At 43.8% G+C, this 21302-nt stretch overlaps 2 protein-coding genes across 2 annotated transcripts in view; one reads left to right on the top strand and one right to left on the bottom strand.

The window, feature by feature from the left end:
* Positions 1-1280, bottom strand: part of tbc1d15 (TBC1 domain family, member 15) — a 30746-nt gene extending 29466 nt beyond the window's left edge. The window contains exon 1 of the mRNA XM_084334405.1: positions 1209-1280. Within this exon, the coding sequence (XP_084190531.1) occupies positions 1209-1232 (24 nt within the window). The 5' untranslated portion in view covers positions 1233-1280. The remainder of the gene's footprint in view (positions 1-1208) is intronic.
* A 9086-nt stretch (positions 1281-10366) lies between these two features.
* The window catches only part of zfc3h1 (zinc finger C3H1-type containing), a 44431-nt gene continuing 33495 nt past the window's right edge, over positions 10367-21302 (top strand). The window contains 4 exon segments of the mRNA XM_084335597.1: positions 10367-11050; positions 17151-17714; positions 19584-19801; positions 19999-20548. Coding sequence (XP_084191723.1) covers positions 10501-11050; positions 17151-17714; positions 19584-19801; positions 19999-20548 — 1882 coding nt within the window. The 5' untranslated portion in view covers positions 10367-10500.

Raw genomic sequence — 21302 nt, forward strand, 5'->3', positions numbered from 1 at the left:
AAAGTGGGTAGTGATCCACATTCCTTTACAGCTTTGGGTAGGGCGTTCCACATTGATGTGGCATAATTGCTAAACGTGTTTAGTCCCTTATTTGAGCCGAATCTGGGTTTAACATGATTTGTGGAGCTCCCTCTGGTGTTGTGATCGTGGTATTCACTGACCTTTGGGAAGTATTTTGACATGTACATGGGTACCTTAGTCGTGTAGTGTATCTTGTAGACCAGGCCCATTGCAAGTTGCTGTACTCTGTCGTCTACTCTAAGCCATCCTAGGTTGTCAAAGTGGGCAGGGGTGAGGTGGGTTCTAGGAGTAAGGTCAAGCAGTAGTCTGACCAGTTTGTTTTGAGATGTTTGTAATTTTGTTTTTAGCGCCTTTGAGGTGCTTTGGTACCATGAGGTGCAAGCATAGTGGAGCTAGGCTAGCTGCTCCCTACTGCTTCTAGTCATTGTGCTAAGCTATGCACCTAGACCTCTCTCTAGGGCTACTGGGACACACCAAGATGAAACTGAGATCAATCTTATTGTCTGACTCTGGAGAAGATGATTAGCTTTACCAACCAGCTAAACCAGTTTAGCAACAATCGCTGCTTGATATGTGTCCCAGTCTGTGACCCCACCAGTTAGCTTAGCAGTGGAGAGGTAAACTCAACTGCTTCATCTTCTTCACGATAACTAACGTTATCCAGTTCAACATTTACGATGCACACGGAGATCCACAGATCATAACACAACCAAGTGGAAGAAAACCAAGTTAACGTCAGTCGCTGCTTGGTGTTACGGTTAATGTTGCTGCCCAAGGCGTGTCCCAAACTAAACACGGACTGTCTGGTGTGCTGCTTTCGTGGCATTATGTTGATGATGTCGTCGACTCGAGTAATGTAACGTATTGCTGCTGCTAGCTAACACAGAACAGCTAAGCTAGTGAGTAGGGTATATCTGCAGAGCCGCAAGCCCAACGTCTCAAACCTAGTCCAAGCCACGAAGCCCCGCCCAGACGTTGGGTTTGCGGCTCTGCAGATATCCCCTATTGTAGTGGCTACCGCTCACTAGCTGCTCAGCTAACTGGGTGGGTACTCTATCTAGTATCTGCCCGATTGAGTGCCGTCGTGGATATATGCGAGTTATTACTTCATCGCGACAAAACTCAGAACTACATCACCAGAAATACCGTTGACCATAAATACGTTTAAAATGTTGTAAATTGAATACCTTTGGCGGTGTATCAGCCGCCATGTCGACGACAGCTTCCACTCAGGATGACGACGGCAGCTCACGTGCCTCCTGTCAACTTCCACAACAACACTGACGAGTCATCTTCCGCGTATTTGCGACTGCACATGCGCAATGCGTGTTTACACGCTTTCCTTATTTCCATTGATTGATTGATTGATTGATTGATTGATTGAACATTTTATTAACAGATTGCAGAATGGGTACAATACAGTACCTAGCTCAATACACACAATTGTTAAGGGGATGCTGCAGACCAGAGAAAGACTTTCGTCTTGTTTACATCACCATTTTCAATTCATCATAACATATGACATACAATATGAATTGAAAATGGGGGACCCTGATGTAAACAAGACAAACGTCTTTCTCTGGTCTGCATCCCCTTAACAATTGTGTGTATTGAGCCGTACTGTATTGTACCCATTCTGCAATCTGTTAAATAAAGTTTTCATTAATTAATTCATGCATTCACACGACATACAGATACAGTACTGCTACATCTATACATTTATGACATACCAGATTTACAAATACAGTACTGTTTGTGATACAAAAATAGTCTAAAAAAGAGAGTATATACATTTGACGAAGAAACTGTACATGGTGGGGTGGAGGGGGGGAACTGTACATTGGAGGTGGTTGGGTGGGTGGGGGGGTTGGGTTGGGTAGGCGGGGTGGGGTGGGGAAACTGTACATTGGATTATCGACGAAACCTTACTTGGTCCCAAGAAGAGGGTCTTGTGTATTATTGTTAGGACATTTACTGTACATTGGAGGAGGTTGGGTTAGGACATTTACAGGGGCCAGTTTCGAATTGCAGTCTCCCGTAGGTGCTCTTTGAGAGTGGTTTTGAAAGTGGTTTTGAAAGTGGGTAGTGATTCACATTCCTTTACAGCTGTGGGTAGGGCGTTCCACATTGATGTGGCATAATTGCTAAACGTGTTTAGTCCCTTGTTTGAGCCGAATCTGGCTCAATCCACCCATCTGTTTGTCAAAATCCACAAAAGAATGTTACTCCAGTCCCTTTGCCTATAGACAGACCGATCACTAAAACAAAAAAATAAATGTTCCAGGTGCGTGTACCTCAATTATGCTTTTCTCAGATACTTTTTCCAAATATTTGGACTTTGGAATTCCAAAGACAAAGACAAAATTGGGGGATGGGGTCATTATACGTGTATCCCTATTTTGTATACACTATGTAGCCACCCTGATCCCGCAGTGTTCGTTGTGTAATGTTTAAGTCATATTGTGGCAATAATTAAAATATATAACCCTAACCAACCCTTGAACACATTTACTTTTGACACAGTGGAAGACAAACTATAGTTAAATATGTCGGCCCTGTTGCTGAGAACTACCCAACTACCCACCCAAAAAATCTGTGACTTTGAGATGGCGTTACTAAAACAATACAGTCTCCTTCTCTCACTCTTGCTTGTTATTTGGACTATGAATATACCTCATTCTCATCAATTTCTCTGGCACAGTGGCACTAGTACATCCCTACCTCATTTGTATATTGTATATTTTGTAGTGTTTGGTCTTTATTCTTTTTACTTTTTTACTGTATCAAGCACAATCTCAGGGGGCTCATACAGAACCAAGATTCACTGCAATGTACATGTAAAATACATATGTGACAAATAAAAACTTGAACTCTCTTCTTTACAACAAGCGTTGCATGGGTAAGGCTAAGAGAATAATCAAAGACTCCAGCCACCCAAACAACTGCCTCTTTGAACTGCTGCGGTCAGGCAAGCTATACCGGAGTCTCATGGCAAGCACAGAAGAAGCTTCTATCCCCAGGCCATCAGGATGCTCAATGACAATAACACTATGTAACAAACCATCAAATACACTCACAGCACACACATCCACACGCACACACTTTAAACAAACAACTCACTGCAGCACCCACTTTACCCACTTTAGACACTTAACAGACGTTATATTTATTGGTAAAGAATTTGCACTACAACTCATACCTCACTACACCTTACTGTAAATTGTACCTAATCCCATTTCTGCATTGTACTGTATATTGTATTGTAACTCAGTTACTTTTTCTACTCTGCATTGTATATATGTATATTGAACACTTTTGTTTACGTACTTGACTCTATTTTATACTTATCTTTTTATCCACTTTTTCTCCTTATTTTCAAATCTCTCATCCCAATTTCGTATTTCCAATTCTTCCCTCCCCTGTCTTGAACGTTGCTAGACTATGCCTCCCACTGGTCGGCTGTAGTGAGGATAGAGGTCATGCATCACATGTGAATGAATGAATGAATGAAAACTTTATTTAACAGATTGCAGAATGGGTACAATACAGTACGGCTCAATACACACAATTGTTAAGGGGATGCAGACCTGAAAAAGACGTTTGTCTTGTTTCCATCAGGGTCCCCCATTTTCAATTCATATAGATCACAATGCTAGTTTGTTATGGACGTTAGTCTGATTGAAAATTTTTATTAACAGATTGCAGAATGGGTACAATACAGTACGGCTCAATACACACAATTGTTAAGGGGATGCAGACCAGAGAAAGACTTTCGTCTCGTTTACCTCAGGGTCCCCCGTTTTCAATTCATGACGACAATTAGTGATAGTTACATTGCTGCCATAAATATAAAACTTGTGCGCAGCGTAGGGCTGGTTTTCTCACCGCAAGCGCTTCATCCCAGCCTCCCCAGCGCTATTCTGAAACACTATATGAACACAAGCCTTTAGAATGATAATAATAATAATTAGCCTATAATAATAATAATAATAATAATAATAATAATAATAATAATAATAATAATAATAATAATAATAATAATAATAATAATAATAATAATAATAATAATAATAATAGGCTAAATATGACATTGGTGGGTTGTTTTCCATACACGAGGAAGGACGAGCACACACTGCCAGTTCATCGTTAAACTGATGACAGCAAGGAAAATGATAACTATGGCATGGTTACAAAATCAACCACCGACAGTCAAACAATGGACCAAGAGATTGAGACAGATGTATACAATGGAAGAAATGACTGCACAATTGCAACTGAAAAAAGATACGTTTATGCAGAGATGGTCACTTGTAACTTTGTACCTGGATACACACTAACATCATACATGAGTCTGACCTCCCTCCCTCCCTCCCTCTTTTTTCGTTTATTTTCCTATGTTTCATATGTTCGATTCCCGGACCCGGCGTCCTTTGCCGAATGTCTTCCCCCCGCTCTGTCTCCCGTTCTTTCTCTCTCTCTCTCTCTCTCTCTCTCTCTCTCTCTCTCTCTCTCTCTCTCTCTCTCTCTCTCTCTCTCTCTCTCTCTCTCTCTCTCTCTCTCTCTCTCAATTCAATTCAATTCAATTCAATTAAATTCAAGTGGCTTTATTGGCATGACGCAGCTTGTACATGTTGCCAAAGCAAATGGTTGATAACATAAGCATGGATTACAAAACACATATTAATGTCATAGTATATACAAATCATAAAATAGAACATAAAATATTACGGCATAAACATGTCAGGTGACTGTCACTCACTGTCCCTCAGTCTATGGCAGGCAGCAACATAGGCTGCTGCTAGCTCACAGCTTGTTGAGTCCTCCCGTAGGACTGGTAGTTTTCCTGTATCTGGTAGTGCAAGAAAACCTTTTGTTATTAGTTCAATTTTTTTTAAATGCGTTTCTCTAATATCTTTATATTTTTCACATTTGGTGAGGAAGTGCAACTCAGTTTCAGGCTCACTGAGGATGCAATGACAGCATAGCCTTTGCTCTGCAGGGAGCCAGGTTTTCCTGTGCCTTCCCTTTTCAACAGCGAGGCTGTGCTCACTCAGGCGCCGGTTACACCTTTCGTTTCATTTTCGTTTCATTGTCAGATGAGTTTCGCCGCAACAAAGGAGCCTAGAGTCACACTTTCGTTTTTATCACCTGGGCACAGTGATGTAGTACACTGCCAAAGCAGTAGGTGGCAGTAGGTGGCGAACATGAAGGCAATTTCAACCAATCAGAACTTGAATGTGCCAATGTCAAGAAATGTAAACAAGGCGGGCGCCTATGGGCGCCACCATCTTGCCTATTTACCCAATGCAGCAATTATTTTTCAGCAAAGCCTAATAAAAGTGCAATAAACAAAACGGATACATTCACTGTGTGTTCTGCCTGTCATTTGTTGATGAAACAAAACTAACATCAACACAAGTGACCACCAAGAGCGGATAGTTTAGTCTAAAAAAAGATCGGTAGCTACATTGTTAGCTGCATGCTAACGTCAATGGAGTATGCCATTATAACAGTATAGCATTGTGGCTAGAAGCTAACGTTAGCTCACGCTAGTTAGCCAGCACCAAACTGATGATATCGGGAGCTATCAGTAGTTAGATAACATTAGAGACAACGCTGTGTGTATTAAACAAAGGTGAATAGATGACTGGGCCATTTTGTTTAATGCTTGTTAAGTTGAAAGAGGAGCTTTGAGCTAACCGGGTCTGATAGCTAATGCTAGCTCATGTTAGCCAGTGGCAGTGCTCAACCAATCGTTAATGCTAGCAGAATGAATGGATGTAAACTTTATTTAACATATTGCATAATGGGTACAATACAATACGGCTCAATACAAACAATTGTTAAGGGAATGCAGACTGTTGTAGCTTGGACTGGGGTCCTTATAACAATAACTTGACAACACATGGTAGCTGCAGCTATTTGGGACACAGGGACACGGAGCTGGGAGCTCTGTCCCAAACACACACACCCACCCACACACACAAACTCTGTTGTCACCGGAGGGCACGCAGATGGTATCTACTGCGCATGGGCGTTTTCGCAACAACGGCTCCGTGAAGGCTACACAACTGTTGTCGGCAAGTTTTTTGGCACTGCTTCAAAACGCAAACACAATTTAGCATTTCAGCTACGGCCACAACGTATCCACCAAAAAACGCCAAAAAAACGCATTTCTGTGTAAAAGGGACATGAAACGTATTCAAAAGCGTATAAAAACGAGCACAAAAACACTGTGTGTAACATGCCCCTCAGTCTGTATTTTGTCAAGGTTCTTTTTAGTTGTTGATCAGTCACCATGCTCAAGTAATCTGCTATGGTGTACTGTCGATTTAGAGCCAGATAGCACTGCATTTTGCTCTGTGCTTTTGTTTGTGTTTTCCAATAGGTGATGTAGTTTTGTTTTAGCTGTGTAGTAATTTGATTTATTCTGATTGGTGATGTGTTCTGTTCCTGAGGTGTGTTAAGAGAGCAAGTTTGTGGACTCAGCCTCAGGACCAGCTGGGTAAGGGGGTTCCTGATGCTCCTCAGCTCTTGGCACTGCAGGGCTTGATAATGGTATAGGGGTCACTTCGTTTTAGGTGTGTCCAAAAGTTAATTGCTCTTTTTTGTATTTTTAGTATTAGTGGGTAACGGCCTAATTCTGCCCTGCATGCATTGTTTGTAGTTTTCCTCTGGACATGTAGGAGAATCTTACAGAACTCTGCATGCAGGGTCTCAATGGGGTGTTTGTCCCATTGGGTAAAGTCTTGTTTTGTAAGTGGACCCCACACCTCACTGCCATAGAGTGCAATTGGTTCAATAACACATTCAATTAATTTTAACCAGATTCGAATTGGTATTTCTGTTTGGATATTTCTTATTATGGCATAGAAAGCCCGGCGTGCTTTCCCTCTCAGCTCATTGACTGCTTCCTTAAAATGTCCAGTTGAACTTAGTTTTAGGCCTAAATATGTGTAATGTGTGCAGTACTCTACATGTTTTGTACCAATTGAGAACTTTGGTAGGACGTCCTGAGATCTGGATATTTTTTGGAATACCATTATTTTGGTCTTTTTGGGGTTTACTGCCAGTGCCCAGGACAGTAATGCTCTAGCAGGTCCAGGCTCTGCTGTAGGCCGTCTGCTGTGGGGGACAACACAACCAGGTCATCTGCAAAGAGCAGGCATTTCACTTCCCGATTGTGGAGACTTACACCGGGGGCAGAGGACTTTTCTAGTATATTAGCCAATTCATTAATATAGATATTGAAGAGTGCCGGGCTGAGGTTGCAGCCCTGACGAACGCCTCGCCCTTGGGTAAAGAATTCTGTTCTTTTTTTGCCAATTTTTACGCTGCACATATTACCAGAGTACATTGATTTAATAATATCATATGTTTTACCCCCTACACCACTCTCTATGACTTTATAGAACAGTCCTGTATGCCAAATAGAATCAAAAGCCTTTTGGAAGTCAATAAAACAGGCATATATTTTGGTTTTATTTTGGTTTATATGTTTATCAATTAGGGTATGTAGGGTGTAAATATGATCGGTTGTGCTGTGTTTTGGTATAAATCCAATTTGGCTTTTACTCAAGACATTGTGCTTGGTAAGGAAGTTTAAAAGTCTGGTATTCATAATACTACAGAAAACCTTCCCCAGATTACTGGTCACACAGATGCCTCTGTAGTTATTAGGGTCAAATTTGTCTCCGCTTTTATAGATTGGGGTTATGAGTCCGTGATTCCAGATGCCAGGAAAATATCCTACACTCAGGACCAAATTGAATAGTTTTAATATAGCCAATTGGAATTTCTTGTTCATATTTTTCATCATCTCATTCAAGATGCCATCAGGTCCACAAACCTTTTTAGTTTCTTAAGCAGTTCCTGCTCAATAATTGGGGAGTCTCTCTACCGGACTGCCCGGTAGTAAAAACAATAAAAACATAATAAAAGAAAAAGCACATAATTTAACATGTTCTCAGTGTTGGGACAACCCCTCATTCTGTAAAGACAAAAAGGACATTTTCCCTAGGCAGACTTTCTTCTTTTAGGCACTGTGGTCAATTCAGTTGATGATAGAAGCAGCCGTCCATATGTTTTGTCCAGTGTGCGTGTGTGTGTGTCTGTGCGTGTAGATATGCAACAGGCAAACGTCCTCCATGAAGCTCTGGACACAAGTGGAAAACCTCAAGACGAGTCCACGGACGTCTGCTACAGGTCCTCTTCACACAGACTTTGGTTTAATTATGATGATGAGTCTCTTCATTCCCCTCCAGCCTTCTTCATTGGCACGGTCTCGTCTGGCTGCCCTCCGTTAGGTGAGACGCCGTCTTCTGGGTAGAACACGTTAGGTGAGGCGCGGTTTTTCCTGCCAATCATTTGTTGAATGAACTTCCTGAGGCTCTGACGTTTATAAAAAGCGAAGGCACCGCAGCAGAACAGAATCAGAACCACCACAACCACAGCGGCGATCCAGCTGAGCCCACCACCTTCAGCAGAACGGTGGAGGAAGGGGTTCCTGATGGGGTCGCTCTGCTCCTCGCTCACCGGGTTGGTCAGCCTACAGGAGACGGTCTTCACGGCCCGCATCGCCCCAGAGTTGGTGATGATTGGGAGGACTGTCCTTCCCAAACTCCTGCCATTGTCCCTCGTCCGTCCTCCAGAAAGACTTAACCTCGTTCCCAGCTTTATCTAAGAAAGACTCGACCGGTCCGGCGTTGCCGACGCCTCCGGCGCAGCTCAGGAGACAGAAAGGCGTGTCGGGACCACAGGCCGGCGGGCTCATGGACACCGTGGGCTTCGGGACGGGGTCGATTGATGTGATGCTGTAGGTCTTACGCTGCCCGATGCCGTTTAACTGTACAGCATACTCTCCGATGTGCTCTGTGGTCAAATCCTTGACGTGCAGTACACCAGTCACCAGGTTCAATTCTGCATGGCCTTTGAATTCCCTGAAGTACTCAACATCCAACGCGAAGGCTGTATCCCACTCTGCCACCTTATGGCCGCCGTGTGTCCACAGCAGTCCCGTGATGACGGTCCCAGGCATCATCTCTGGTACCAGTGTCAGCTCACCTCCCAGCCGGACGTATACATCTCCGTCTCAGCTGTTGTTGCTACACGGACCAGCAGAGCCGAGAGCGCGCACAGCAGACCGAGGCGACGCTCCATGTCCGTCATCAGACACATATAGTAATAATAATAATTAGTAATTAATAAGTCATGTGTAAACAAATACACCAATAATCAGCGCGTTTATAATATAAAGGTTGTGCTCTCTCGCCCTTTTTTTGTCTGCTAACTCCTCCCAGAGCTTTCACACCACATACACGTGTCAAAACGACCAGCTTGGTCCAACTCGAGTTAATATAATAGAACAATCTAGAACATTTGTGATATCACAGTATGATGTCATCATATTAGAACATTCTAGAACATTTGTGATGTCACATAGTATGATGTCATAATCAAACATTCTAGAACATTTGTGTATCTATTCAACAATTCTCTCAGAAGATCTCAGTGTGCATCTTGAAACAGTACTGAACAGATAGACTAAACAACATAGACGTCCAGACGTTGGGCTTGCGGCTCTGCAGATATCCCACCCCACCTACCCAACCTCCTCCAATGTACAGTTTCTACGTCAAATCTATATACTCTCTTTTCTGGACTCTTTTTGTATCACAAACAGTACATATTTGCAAATCTGGTATGTCATAAATGTGACACACACGACATACAGATCGACAGTACTGCTACATCTATACATTTATGACATACCAGATTTGTACTGTTTGTACATAAGGGGATGCAGACCCAAGAGAAAGACTTGTCTTGTTTACATCAGGGTCCCCCATTTTCAATTCATCATAACGAATTGAAAATAGGGGACCCTGATGTAAACAAGACAAAAGTCTTTCTCTGGTCTGCATCCCTTTATGTATTGAGCTGTACTGTACTGTACCCATTCTGCAATCTGTTAATAAAGTTTTCAATCAATCAATCAATCATTGGCTTGTTTTGCAGGGTGTGACGTTAACAGTACAGTACAGCTCAATACATACAATTGTTAAGGGGATGCAGACCAGAGAAAGACTAAACAAGACGAAAGTCTTTCTCTGGTCTGCATCCCCTTAACAATTGTATGTATTGAGCTGTGTACTGTGTCTGTACTGTACCCATTCTGCAATCTGTTAATAAACTTTTCAATCAATTCAATCAATCACGTAGGGTGTGACGTACAGGCGCAGGGGAGAGGCAAGCCTGGGTCAGGCAGTATCGCGAGATTGAATTGTGGAACGAGAAAAGAAGAGGAAGAAGGAGACCAGAGCGTAAGCTAACGGCAAAGCAGCTCCTAAATTTACAACATTTTAATTGACCAAATCCACCGAAAAGGAGTCTAATTTCGTAATTCCGGGCAGATGATTCGAATTTCCACAACTTAAGTTCTTAACTAACGACTGTCAAGCTGTATTCGTATGGCAAAAAATGGATTTAATTTCAATCGATCGGTCTCCAAGAGAAGAGAGCGAGCTCGAAGACGGCGAGATCTGCGATGATGAAATCGAGGAGAATGTGCTCGTTGAGGACGTGCGGAGGCCCTTCATCAAGAACTCCTCGCGGACCAAGAAGAAACTCCACCACCAACATCTACACCATCTACCGCCACTCATGCCTCCGCAGCCGCCGGACTTTCGGCTTTTAATGCCATACAACCTCGGACCTCATTTACAACACGGCCCCTTCCCCCCGATCCTCCACAGACAGCAGTGTGGGCCTAGCGGGCCCGACCGACCCCCTCCCCCCCTGCCGCCGGGACTCGGTCCCCACTGTGACCCGGGCCCGCGGTCCAGCTTCTGGGAGCGGAGTCACGGTGCCCTGGGTCGGTTCAGGCACCGGATCACCCCGAGCAGAGGGCGCGGAGACTGGGGCTGGGGAGGAGGGCGAGAGGCCGGTGGTGGTGGGAGGCCTCCCCCTGGTCGTTATGGTGGCTCCGGGGAGGGTCACTGCAACAAGAAAGAGTCTCCCACCAGAAAACGTATCCTTTTTGTGTTGTTTATACTATAGTAGTAGTAGTAGTAGTTTATTCAGTCATCTCACACAATACAATATATACACAATCATTTAACAATATTTAATTTTATTTTATGATGAATTGAAAATGGGGATCCTGATGTAAACAAGACGAAAGTCTTTCTCTGGTCTGCATCCCCTTAAAACAATTGTGTGTATTGAGCTGTACTGCAATCTGTTAATAAAGTTTTCAATCAATCATCAATTTCAATCCAAACAGTGACTGAAAAGGTACAGACTGAAGCATAATGCTTATGTGTCCTATATTCTTAACAAAAATTAAGACTCAAACAGGATTCTAAAAGAAAATAGCACAAAAAAACAGTATTATTTACCCTTGTAGTTTAAAAAAAAAAAACGTTACAAACCATTTTCTTAAAGATTTATTTATCAATTGTATCGGATAATAATTAACTTGGGGGGCACTGATTTAATTTAGTTGCCACCACTGTTTTTTTTACCATGTCAGTCAGACACTGATCTATTATTGCAACATTTTAGTTACATTTTCTTTCAGTGAATGACGAAGTTATTCTCATCATAGCTTAATTACTGTAATCAGTCGGTTACTGAATCGGATACACTTCATTTGTCAATTGCCATCTACAGGAATTTCTTGTCTTGGGTGTCATTGGTGCATAGCTAGCTACAACACACGTGTTACAGTAGGACATACTCTGTGTTGGTATAGTAAGTTACTTAATATGACGAGTGGAACCTCGGCAAAGTAAACCCTCAAGAGAAATATATTTTGGTTAATTAAAGTTATTTGGGAAAAGTAGCCTAGTTCAAACTACTTAATAGTACACATATTTTTTTCTGTATAACATCTGCAATGTAATGCAAAATTATGACATATATATATGCTAACTCAAAATGAAGTGACACGATTGATACAATACCAGTCCCTCCAGGAGTTTTTTAGTGAGATTTGATAAAATGCTTTTATCAGATTTCTTTCATTATGTAATCACTTCCTATGATGAGCCTAATTCTCAAGATATTATTACCACATTTCCCATAAACACCATCACTTCCGAAGTCCCTCCCCTTCTGCTGGACCACCAATCCACCATGGACCCTATTTTGTAAAGAATATGGATGGTAGTCAACGGCGAGAGACGAACACATTTTTTATCCTTTTTGAATTGTGCCATAAATTACACATTATGATGTTTGTCCATTTAAAAGGGTAATGGTCAGCTAGCTAACATGTTATAGCATCAACAGCTATTGATAAGCAAGTTAGCTAATCTTAGCTAACATTATCAGTCGACTTTCTTGACTTTGTCTTTTTGATTGACAAACGTTAGGCCTAATGTGTAATTCATGGCACAACTCAAATGGGATAAAAAAAAAAAAAATCTCGCCATTGACTTACTCTCCAAATTTTTTCCAAAATAGGGTCTCATGGTGGTAGAGGAAGGGGAGGGATTTGCGCCTCTATTCAATGTTATTGAAGACTCCTGTGACCAGTAAGTACTTGTGATTTACATCTCTTTAATTGGCTCTGGATTTTGACATTTAATGTGTACAAGTAGCAGAAATGTAGCAAAATTGCATTGAGATTGGTTGAATTTGTATTAATTATTGTGATTGCGATTTCCTGGCGCGACTAGGCTACTTCTCACTTACACAATAACCAGATCTGGGTTCTTTTACAGAAAAAAAAGGTGCTAAAACTAAACTGCATTTTTATGCAGATGTTAAAGTTTATCTTGAACTGGCACCTTTTCTTTAGACCATTTATCTTGTACAACAGTGGGAGGGGAGGGGTTGGTCATTTTCACTCAAGAGTAGGGGAGCTAACTAACTTTAGCCGCAAGCTAACTAATGTTAGCCGCAAGCTAACCGTGGAAACACTCACAGAGAAGTGACTCCACGACACCAGTTCGATTAGTGGGGAAGGGGGGTATATTGACGAGTTAATACTTTGACAATTGTTGCCTATATTTTTCAGTTCGGTCTTTGTGTGCCAAACATTATTAACCCACTCTCCGCCAATGACGTCAGGACACGTCATTCCCCGCCATGCGTAATCTGCCAATGACGGTCCCGTCACGTCATAGAAATCAACATTTCAAATTTCTGTCATGGCAATCATATTTCCTTCACGGAGACTTGGATCGCCCTGTATAACTCCGCTCAACTCTCCAACGCTTCAATACCGCCTCCTGCTGGCCGATCGGCGACATGGCAAAACCGGAAGTGATATCGGAGCTATGGCGATCGGCCAGCCCTTATCGATAGCGGGACTCCAGATCTATCTCTCTATCATCGATCCGTTGCCATAACTTGATAAACAACATGATTGGACGTATATTAGTATTATACAACCTGGAACTGGAGCACATAGATCAACATCCCATAATAGCGATATTTTTTCTCCACGCTGATCACCCAACGGTCCGAGGAAGCTACGGTAAGATTCAGCGTTTATTATTGCCATGTTCGATACAAACTGCTCTGATCAATATACCACTCGTACTACATGAATCATCTAACGTCGGTCACGGGATTATAAATGACCCCCCCCCCCCCACTCCGGTCACCAGCAGATGACAAGTCATAACTTCTAGAACAATGTACAGTTGAAAATTTTAATCTGACGTCATTCGCTAGCAAACTGCATTTGATCATCTAATATATGCATTTATGGCTATATCTCACGTTCTATGAAAAACTGCAGAAAACGATAAAAACATACTTATACTCTAGACCGTATTTTTGTATGAATATGTGAATGAAAAAGTAAAACGTTCATACATAATAAACGATAGATACTTGATGTTGAATGGGCCATAGTAATGTCAATTTAGCAATACAATTTAAAAAGTTATAGCTCTGCAAAGAAGGTGAACATCTCCATAGACTTCTAGTGGTGGCAGACGATGGTTAAATATGATTTAAGTGGTGGCAGAGAATGGGTTAAAGGTAAACCTTTTTTTACCAAATAAATGAGAAGCATGTTTAAATCAGCAATGCCTCTCCTCTTGCTGTACCAAAATCTCTCCTAGCTCTAACCGTCACTGTCAAAATAATGTCACTGGTGTCAAATGGCCTTATTCTTTCAGTTTTTGCATGACTACGTCCTTGAGAATAATAGTATATATTATTTATGCAAAATAATATATATTGCACATATTTGCATTTTGCAGTGTTGCTGCCACCGTTGCGTCGCAGATGGATGGTACACTCTGTTAGCTCCGTAGCTAATCCGCTCCTAGACTACCGATAGCAGTACCGATAACGTCGGCGCTTATCAATACTCTGTTTCTTTCTAATTTAGTACCGGTTCCTGTTTTAGAACCGGGTTTCGGGGGGCATCCCTACTCAAGAGAGGAGAGGCTGTGGTAAAAAACAAACAAAAACTTCAACTCCACCTCAAAATGTAAATAAAATGCCAATTTTAAACCAACCGGACTATCCGAGGGGAAACGCACCAGGGTTCGATTAAAGTGGACCAGAGGGCTCAGGTGTGAAAGTGGACCAGAGGGCTCAGGTGTGAAAGCCGACCAGAGGCTCGGGTGGGAAAGCGGACCAGAGGGCTCAAGTGTGAAAGTGGACCAGAGGGCTCGGGTGTGAAAGCGGACCAGAGGGCTCGGGTGTGAAAGCGGACCAGAGGCTCAAGTGTGAAAGCGGACCAGAGGCTCAAGTGTGAAAGTGGACCAGAGGGCTCAAGTGTGAAAGTGGACCAGAGGGCTCAGGTGTGAAAGTGGACCAGAGGGCTCAGGTGTGAAAGTGGACCAGAGGGCTCAAGTGTGAAAGTGGACCAGAGGGCTCAGGTGTGAAAGCGGACCAGAGGGCTCAAGTGTGAAAGTGGACCAGAGGGCTCAGGTGTGAAAGCGGACCAGAGGGCTCAGGTGTGAAAGCGGACCAGAGGGCTCAGGTGTGAAAGTGGACCAGAGGGCTCAGGTGTGAAAGTGGACCAGAGGGCTCAGGTGTGAAAGTGGACCAGAGGCTCAGGTGTGAAAGCGGACCAGAGGGCTCAAGTGTGAAAGCGGACCAGAGGGCTCAAGTGTGAAAGCGGACCAGAGGCTCAGGTCTGAAAGCGGACCAGAGGCTCGGGTGTGAAAGTGGACCAGAGGGCTCAGGTGTGAAAGCGGACCAGAGGGCTCAGGTGTGAAAGTGGACCAGAGGGCTCAGGTGTGAAAGTGGACCAGAGGGCTCAGGTGTGAAAGTGGACCAGAGGCTCAGGTGTGAAAGCGGACCAGAGGGCTCAAGTGTGAAAGCGGACCAGAGGGCTCAAGTGTGAAAGCGGACCAGAGGCTCAGGTCTGAAAGCGGACCAGAGGCTCGGGTGTGAAAGTGGACCAGAGGGCTTAAGTGTGAAAGAGACTTTAAAGGCCATTTGGTGGATGCTTGTATCCAAAGAAACAGTACAGTACTACCAAAAGTGCATAGTATACATTAGGCCTGCCACGATAACACATTTTGCTGGGCGATTAATTGCCCCCGAAAATATCGCGATAAGCGATATTATTGCGACCGGTTAGAGAATTTTTTTAGCGAAATTTATTTCCCAAAACTTTTATTTTGAAGCCCACCGCTCCGTCTTTTCCGGTTTTAGACTTTTATTTTGAAGCCCACCGACCGGACCGGAAGTATTGTTGCGATTATCCTAAGCAGAACATATGAGCCGACAACATGTCTCGTCCGGTTGTTTTTGAGCTAATAACAAATGTTGAGATTGTTGGTGAACAACTAACTTTAGGTTAGTTTTAACGTTAGCTACTAACGTTAGATGCAGCTACTACAGGCAATCAACGATGAGGAGGAAGCGTCAAAGCAGTATATAATAGAATAGCTGTGGTGCGTAGGCACTGCAGCACGACTCGAAACTACCGGAGTGTTATAATAAATTAATTCATGTTTAACTTGTCCCCGTGTCCAGTCCTTTGACCAGCCCCACCCGTTCATTGTAAACAATGATGCATGTAATTGTATTAACGTTATTCTGTGTTGTACTTGTAGCTATGCTATACGTTGTATTTCGTTTGTTAGCTAATGTTGTTAGCATGGAATGAGAATCAAAGCTCTATCTTTCATCTTTATTTAGCAGTCCAGTTTCTCCGGGCAGTAGCGAGTAACTACTTGGGTCTAAAAATAGCTAACGTTACACTACAAATAATGCTACTTGGTTAAAAGGAGCCACACTATTGAGAAATGTAGTTAAGCTGTGGCGTTGCCCCACGGGGCTCCCGTGCTGTACTCTAGTAACGTCAGCGACCCGCCTCCCAACACGGACAGTGACTGACAAGCGGCACTGGTTCCGCCTCATTAAAACAAACGCGCAAATAGCAATTAATCGCGCCCGTCAAAATCATTGCATTCATTTTAATTATCGCAGCAATTAATCGATTTATTGCTTATCGCGGCAGGCCTAGTATACATTTTTAACATAGATGGCACCAAAAGGAATGACACCTTACAGTCCCAAGTTACAGGACCAAGTAGGCACCAGAAGGAATGACACCCCTAGTCCCGACAGTGTTACAGGACCAAGTAGGCACCAGAAGGAATGACACCCGAGTCCCGACAGTGTTACAGGACCAAGTAGGCACCAGAAGGAATGACACCCCTAGTCCCGACAGTGTTACAGGACCAAGTAGGCACCAGAAGGAATGACACCCCTAGTCCCGACAGTGTTACAGGACCAAGTAGGCACCAGAAGGAATGACACCCCTAGTCCCGGAAGTGTTACAGGACCAAGTAGGCACCAGAAGGAATGACACCCCTAGTCTCGGAAGTGTTACAGGACCAAGTAGGCACCAGAAATGGCATAGCATCACCATGACATCATCATAATGGTTGTGAGTGTGGGGAGGGTGCCCCTCCCTTCCTTCCTTTGTGAGGTCACTTTGACATATCCTTAGTTGACCCTGCCTTGACATCTGAAATTACTATCTATTTGTAATGAAGATGAACGCTTTCTATTGTTTCTACTCTGACCACAAACTACTATAGTTATAACGTTTTATACCACTTTTAACATTCTATCTAGTATCTACCTAGCGTTATATACCAAACCAAATCCGGTCGTTTTCCCTTGACTCTGTGTCTCAGAAAAGCAATCGGGGAGGAACCAACTAAGAAAACAAATGCACAGCATTGCCAAAGCGGAGAACGGTCTCGACGAGTCATTCGAGGACTTGTTATCAAAGTATAGGCAGATTCAGCTTGAGCTGGAATGTATTAGGAAAGAAGAGACCATGGCCCTGGAGCCCACAGGGTCTCCGGCAAGGGCGCCGGAGGATTCTGCCAGTATTATTCCCAGAACCAAACCGATGCCCAAAACGGACTCGCTGCCCAAAACGGACTCGTTGCCCGAAACCGCCAGTATTCAGAGCGACGCTGCCGCGGAGGTGGTGGAGGAGGAGGAGGAGGAGGAGGAGGAGGGCCTCGACAAGGACTCGAAGAAAGTGTTCCAGGCGTTCAACATCAAGCCCCTGCGCCAGAAGCTGCCCACGCCGGCGGAGCTGGACGAGTTGAAGAAGAGGGGCCCGGACCAGCCGGACGGAGAGGCTGGTGGGGACGGGGAAAGCGAGGCGGGCCAGGCGGCCAAGCCGGAGGACGGAAAGGAGAGCGAGGAAGGCCCCGTCGAACCGGCCGCTACCGCTGCTGCTAAAGGTATGTTACAAGAATTTACACACATCAGCACCGCTTATTTATATATAAATAAACAAAGTTTTCAGTGGCCTGCACCGCAAGGTCATTTACTGGGAAAGTGATGAAATCACAAGCACAATACGCCAAAAAGTTGCAGGATTTTGATGAGGAAAAAAAATTGGTACGCCCAATTACTATGGGGTCCCTTGACCTTTCACCTTAACACATTCAGCACCGGGCCTATATGACCAAATTAGGGCTAGCACGCCAGCGCTTTAATCAATGGGAGGACGGGGATATTTGCGAGTGCTTAAAATTAGGGATGCTCGATATTGGCTTTTTTACCGATATACCGATATTGACCAACTCTTAATTTCCGATACCGATATCAACCGATACCGATATATGCAGGGTCCCCCCCCCCCCCCCCCAAAAAAACTGAATAATTTAAGGTAATTAACATTACATATCTCTTGTCGTGTAATTAACACAACATTATGCATACTTTGACAATAAATAAAATAATAATTTGTTCTTACTTGCTTGCCTGGGTAAATAAATGTTAAATAACTATGTTTTTTACAATAAATGTATGTAAAATCTTTTTTGAAAACCGATACCGATATTTTCCGATATCACATTTTTATGCCAATATTGGTAGGCCGATAATATCGGACATCCATACTTAAAATTAGGGATGTCCCGATCGCCTTTTTTTGCTCCCGATCCGATTCCGATCATATGATTTTAAATATCTACCGATTCCGATCGTTCCCGATCCGATCTTTCACATTAGTAATCAATTTTGATGCATTTTTGTCAGAAACTGGCGGAGCAAGACAAGTCCCTCTGTTGGCTATAGTCCCTGGAGGGGCGCGAGCGCGGCGGCTCGTTACATTCACCCTGAGAAATGTGCTTCATGAGAAATATTAAAAGTTTCAATATATGTTTGCACATTAGTATACATTCAGTGTTCGACTTACGGTCTGAAACGCCGACGATAATCCTTAAGTCACAGCAAATAAATGACGTTATCCAGGTGAAAAGTTAGTCTGAAAAGTCCGCCTCCAGGCTCCAGCCTGCTGCTTCATGAGTTGTTCCTCCACACGGAATGTCGTCCTTGCAAACATTGCAATTGCTGTTGGACTGGCTTGACTTTCTATTTTAAAATGCTTAGTTCCAACTTCCAAACCTCTAGCTGCTCAAGTGAGTGGATAAGTGTTTCGGGAGCGACGTGTTGTACTGTTGTTGTTATGTGAGCGTGTAGCCGGTCTAAATTAAAGGGAATGTGTTTGTTGCAACGGTGTAAATTAAAGGGAATGTGTTTGTTGTGGACAATTATTCTGCTCTGTGTGACAATAAATACATTAATGATATATTATATGTAATTTAAAACCAAAACTAAGGCCTCCGTATGAGTTTAAGACGTGAACATGGTCATGTTTGTTGAATAATACAAAAAAAAATCTTTTTTTACTGCCGATTTTTATTTAATTTTTTTTCCCGATCCCGATCCTCTGAAAAGCACGTGATCGGCGCCGATCACGTGATCGGATCGGGACATCCCTACTTAAAATATATCTTAAATTATGTCTATGGGTCTAATACACCCGTCGCTTATCAATGACTTGCTTGCAGTCAACATGTACAAAACAGATTGTTTTTTCATCGGTACATTTGCGTTTTATACCGTTTTGAATAAGAGTATAGTTTTGGAGATTTCTAGTAATTCCAGAGAAAGACGCGATAATAGCCCTTTAGTGGAATACATTAGCAAACACTGCAACAGGAAATAAACCTGGCGGCCATTTCCAATGTTTATGTTCAAAGAGGTCTATAGGCCTTGGAATCAGATTTTGACCACAACCCTTTTACTCGTTTTTATTTAAGGTCACGCGATACAATATATCGTCATTTCGGAAGACGAAGAGGGAGCCGTTACAGATGAGAAAATGGACAAAGAGGGGAAGAAGACGGCACCGAAGAAGCTTTGCGCCTGTTGCCTCGAGGAAATCAAAAAGGGAGAGAAGACGAAAACAACCAAGTCTTGTACCTGCTGCAGTGAATCGTCCACTTCCAGCGAGGACTCGTCCACATCCCCTCTCAAAGTAAGTCTAAAACCCAGATGGCTCTGTTGTTAGAAAAAAAAGATGGGCTTGTTGGAAAAGCTTTAATATTATGTTGAGTTCTCTGACCTTTCATGTTAATTTGCTGTACCTAATGGCAATCGTGTCAAATGTAAATGATTCTAGTGTTACTAAAAGTCAATCTCTCGCACCCCCCCACCACACACACACACACACAGTCGAAGGCGAAGGCAGAGGAAGAGGACCTGTCAGAGATGCAGTTGCGTCTCCTGGCCCTGCAGTCGGCCAGCAAGAAGTGGCAACAGCAGGAGCAGCAGGTGATGAAGGAAAGCAAGGACAAGAACACCAAGGCGTCCCAGGAGAGGAGCTCGAGCCTCGGTGCGACTCCTTCCGGCAGGCAGGACAAGATCGCCAAGGCGTCCCAGGAGAGGAGCTTGAGCCTCATCGTGGCCCCTTCCGGCAGGCAGAGAGTCACCACCAGGTCCTCGTCTGCTGCGGCCGCCGCAGCCGCTTCCGAAAAGAGCCGGACGAGGGCCAAGCCCCAGGAGAAGGACCGGGAGAGGCTCAAGGCTGGAGCCAGACCTGCGGAGAGAGTCCGAGACAGAGTGACTCCTCCAGAGAGGGACAGGGCCAAGCCTGGATCCAAGCCAGGATCTAAGCCAGGAACCAAGCCAGGACCCAAGCCAGGATCCAAGACACCGGTGGACAGAAGCAGAGCCGCAGCCAAGCCCCATCCAGTGAGGAAGACTATCAGCCCAGGTGAAAAAGGTCTGTAAATGTTTTTTCTTTTTTATCTACTTTTTCTCACATTTTTCTATATTTTCTCCCATCCCAATTTCGTATCGTCCAATTCAACCCTCCCCTGTCACGAACGCTGTTTCTTGCCTCCCACAAGCCGACTGCAATGTGGACTAAGTCATACATAGCACAAGTCCCCTCCGGTACTTGAGGTAACAGCAGTCACATCTTTTCACCTGTGCAGCTCGATCTCTCAGTGGCGAGGAGTAACGCGTGGGAGGCTCACGCTGCCCCCGACACTTCCTGATTCTACTGCGCAGGCGCACCAACCGACCTGTAGGAGTCGCTGTCCACAACGCCCGATCCCCACCCATCAGTTTTCCCACCCCCTAATACGGCCAATGTGTATTAGTATGAACAACCAGCTAAACTGAAAGCAATGTGGAGCGCTGGGCTCGAACAGGCGAGCCCAGCGTCTCCGCATTCGTGGCGAGCGCCTTGCCCACTACGCCACGTAGCCGCCTAAGGTCTGTAAATGTTGTTGATTCGTTCTACTTGGCCACAGATCCCCATGTCCGCTTCCATTCATTGTGCTAAGCTAGGCTAACGTGCAGCCAGATAGCTTTCTACTGAACGCACAGAGAGGAAACTGGTATCTATCTTTTTGTCTCTCTCTGGTGAAGACGATAAGCTAATTTCCCAAAATGTCGGCGGGTTTTTTGAAGTAATCTATTTCTCTCGCCCCATCCCTAATATTGATTATTGTAGAATAATTACTAATGAA

The sequence above is a fragment of the Notolepis coatsorum genome (assembly GCF_963971535.1).
Source record: "Notolepis coatsorum genome assembly, chromosome: 18".
Classification (NCBI taxonomy): domain Eukaryota; kingdom Metazoa; phylum Chordata; class Actinopteri; order Aulopiformes; family Paralepididae; genus Notolepis; species Notolepis coatsorum.